At 34.9% G+C, this 3,952-nt stretch overlaps 1 protein-coding gene across 1 annotated transcript; it reads left to right on the top strand.

Annotated features, from left to right (window-relative positions):
- Nucleotides 1-710: 710 nt before the first annotated feature.
- LOC104780863 (transcription factor HEC2) lies at nt 711-1,781 on the top strand. Its single transcript, XM_010505401.3, has one exon. It carries the CDS (start codon nt 980-982, stop codon nt 1,676-1,678), a length of 699 nt encoding a protein of 232 aa, XP_010503703.1. The 5' UTR covers nt 711-979; the 3' UTR covers nt 1,679-1,781.
- The last annotated feature ends 2,171 nt before the right edge of the window (nt 1,782-3,952 follow it).

The following is a 3,952-nucleotide window of genomic DNA, read 5'->3' as shown; positions in this document are numbered from 1 at the left end:
AAAAAAAAAGGAACGAAGTAAAATGGTAGAAATAGGAAAGTTCATGGTTGCTCCCTCACAGTGAGGCCCTCACTCAATAGTGGTGAGAGCGGTTCATGCACCTTTGATTTGTCCAGAAGCGCCTTGGTTCACAACTCGTGGGTCCAATATTCCACCGATTTGTGACACGTGGACGGTCGATTCAAACAAAGGATAATATCTTCATAATTCGACAGTCAAGATGACTCTTATAAAGTGAAACGAATTTTTCATTGATCAGCTAAATGACTACAACATAACACCAAGTCACTAACTGATTAATCAGTGATTTTTGCGAGTTGTGGATGTAACACCAGCTGAACTTTATGCAAAACTAGCATTGAAATGTTGAGGTAAATAAATTTAAATTTTTTAATTTCTCCTTAACTACATTTTAATTCATCTAGAATCAAACATAAAATGCCATATGGGAAAAAGAAAAATAAATGTTGCATGGAAGGTTGTAACATACATGTCAAAGCAAGGAAAACAATTTCAACATCGTATTCAAATAAGTTTCAACACCTAGCTAGGATACATTATTACATACATACATACATATGTGTGTGTAAAAAAGTTTAGGAGTGTGAAAAATAGAAGAAGGAAAAGAATCCTAATTGTTAAATATTATATATATATATATATATATATATATATATGTGTGTGTAATAAGTTAAAGAATTAAGAATGGGCCACAAAGTGCTATATAAATCCATCACTTCTAGTTCCTGTTATATTGCTGAATCTCTGATTGGTAGTAACCAGTTTACATTTCGCACATAACTCTCTTCCTCTCTCTTTCATCACCATCTCTTCTGTGTATCAGACACACACAAAAACCTAAATTTTCAAGCTTTGTCAGTCAATCTTCTTCTTCCTCCATACCTTATCTCACCAGCTTCTCCATATCTCTCAAAGAAAAAGACACTCTATAAATTCCCCCCCAAAAAAATCAAATAAGATGGATAACTCCGACATTCTAATGAACATGATGATGCAGCAGATGGAGAAGCTTCCTGAACACTTCTCTAACTCAAACCCTAACCCTAATTCCCATAACGTTATGATGCTCTCCGAATCCAACACCCACCCGTTCTTCTTCAACCCCACCCATACTCATCTCCCACTTGACCCAACCATCTCTCATCACCACCAACCCGGTTTAAATTTCCGGTATGCCCCGTCCATGTCATCATCTCTCCCGGAGAAAAGAGGAGGATGCAGCGACAACGCCAACATGGCGGCAATGAGAGAGATGATCTTTCGAATAGCCGTGATGCAGCCTATACACATTGATCCGGAGTCCGTGAAGCCACCGAAGAGAAAGAACGTGAGGATCTCTAAGGATCCACAGAGCGTGGCGGCTAGACATCGAAGGGAGAGGATAAGTGAGCGCATTCGGATTCTTCAACGGCTTGTCCCCGGTGGCACCAAGATGGATACGGCGTCGATGCTCGACGAGGCTATCCATTACGTTAAGTTTCTTAAGAAGCAGGTGCAATCGCTGGAGGAACATGCGGTGGTTAACGGGGGAGGAATGACGGCGGTGGCCGGAGGAGCACTGGCGGGTACTGTTGGTGGAGGATATGGAGGAAAAGGGTGTGGGACTATGCGGTCTGATCATCACCAGATGCTTGGAAATGCACAGATTCTTAGATGATGATGATGATGATTTTAAAATATATTTCATATTTATTAATATGAAGCGAATCAATATTTTAGGAGGAGTTGAATTAAATATTATGAAACTATCCTTTTCAATCTTTCCGGCTTTCGATGATGTTTTAGTTTTGGGATGGTTTAATTAAAAGTCAGTCTTGGGTTGTAAATTAGACTAAAGTGTTACAGAGTACTAGTAATATTTAATTATCACCAAGTGAATTAATCCACTGTTGTCACTGATCAATCCGACATGTTTCTGTCTTGTTTCTAATGTAACAAGTGTCAAAGTGTGTAATTTATGTCATTTCGTACTTGTTGTAATACTATCTTGATGCACATGTGTGTTGAGCCAACTTTCTAGATTACAAAGTTTTGGGGGATATAGATTATAAGACGAACATTTTTGCATAAAGAAATTTTTACATTTCTTATAAGAAAAAAAAATCTATCAGATACTTTTTAACTTGCAAGAGTCTGCAATATATTTTATGTAATAAATTTAAATTTGGAATTACAAATTCTGAAATTCTAATTCTCTTATTAAACAATCATTTTCTGAACAAATATAGCTATAGGAAACAAATTACCATATATATATATATAGTGATTTGAATACTAATGAACTCAAAATATTGAAAATTATGACAAAAATGGATATGTAACATAATGTATATATGTAAAATTATATTTTAACTAATTCGATCTTCTTCGCTTGATCAACTTTTTTATTTTGCAAATTAACGTAGAAAGGCATATTGTATAATACAATACTCCGATTGAGCAATACATACTGTTATTGTAATTGTAATAATATTATGCTGTATAAATAACTTTTTATCTTTTGAATAAGTGTACATTAAACAATTTAATCCCGAAATGATTTTTAAAATTTTCTTACTTATTAGTTTCTTGGAACTTGAATCACCTACATTCATTACAAAAGATGGTGAAACCCAAGCTGACATCCTTGTACAATTTTGTTTTTATTTTATCACAAACCAAGGTTTTTAGACAAGAAAGAGTTGTATGCATGTTGTTCGTGTCACACAATTCACAAGGTACCTAAGCCCAAATAGATACCCATTTCACAAAGATAAGAAGTTTGAGCCCATGACCACTACAACCATAGGTCATGTATACCATGCCATAAATGAGATATTATTTTGATGTAATCGACACCGATACAAAAGTTAGTCCAATATCATACATGTTTTGGTCGAAGAAAGACAGCAACATTATTGACCAAATGACTTTGTTCTAGAAGCAGAAGATGTACTACCAATCATATGGTGCATTATCAGTTAATAAAATTCCATGTCAACACAGAGAAAGATCTTACTTACTACACCAACAATTTCTTCAAAGCTATAAGTATGTCCATTTCTAGGTGTATAACTACATCTCTTAATTATATTAAAGCCCATTACGAGATGAAAACTTTGTTCGAAAGTCCAAACCCATACAGTTTTTGATTTTAGATATTCGTTTCATTGATAATTTTAGGAACTGGCCTAGCCAAATTTATTTATGCATGAAAAAATCTTCTTATCGTGAATAGTTTACCGATGGCTTTCCTTTATGAACTTCCAAAGAAACAAAACATATGTTTTAACTTTTAGAATAGCCTTTGACTGCAACTTCAACAATAGAAAAAAAAACATGTTTAAATTGATGTTCATGCACTTGGTTTCGGCCGCCCATTTTGGGTTTGGTTTAATAAGACGACCTAATTCTGAGTTTATCAGCTCGGTCAATGAAGTGGATACATGCAGTGTTTCTAATTAAAATCCATACCATATTTGATCCATCCGCTGAAATTGACTGTTGTTCAATCAGCATAAGGTTTGAATTAGTTGAATGTCTGCCCGGATGTTATAATGACAGTTATGTTAGAGGATGGTAATGGAACTGCGTTCCCTCTTAATGTTCGGTTGTAATTTCTTTTTTTTTATGCTTTGATAAATAGTAGGGGACGTTTGTCTCCTACGGCCTACCAAAAAAAAATCAGCATAAGGTCTGAATTAGTCTTTGTTTAATTTTGGGATACCATGATGCGTGCAGTGTTTTAGCTAGGTTTACATAACGACGTTTAAAGGTTAGAAGTTTACTACAATCCGTATTCCAAGGAATATTCGAAAATCTTGAATTATGCTTATCTTTAGAGGATAGGGACCCCATTTATTAGCTTTGAGGAAAACGATTCCACTTATTAGGACCTCAAGTTGAATCTTATACAATAACATAACGTTGTTTCTAACTTTGTGTAAGAGTG

The sequence above is a fragment of the Camelina sativa genome, chromosome 4 (genome assembly GCF_030686135.1).
Source record: "Camelina sativa cultivar CO46 ecotype springtype chromosome 4, ASM3068613v1".
In the NCBI taxonomy this organism is placed as follows: Eukaryota; Viridiplantae; Streptophyta; class Magnoliopsida; order Brassicales; family Brassicaceae; genus Camelina; species Camelina sativa.
This window is presented reverse-complemented; position numbering and strand designations above follow the sequence as displayed.

Coding starts and splice junctions, on each gene's coding strand:
- LOC104780863 (XM_010505401.3), top strand. CDS start 980: ATGGATAACTCCGACATTCTAATGAACATGATGATGCAGCAGATGGAG.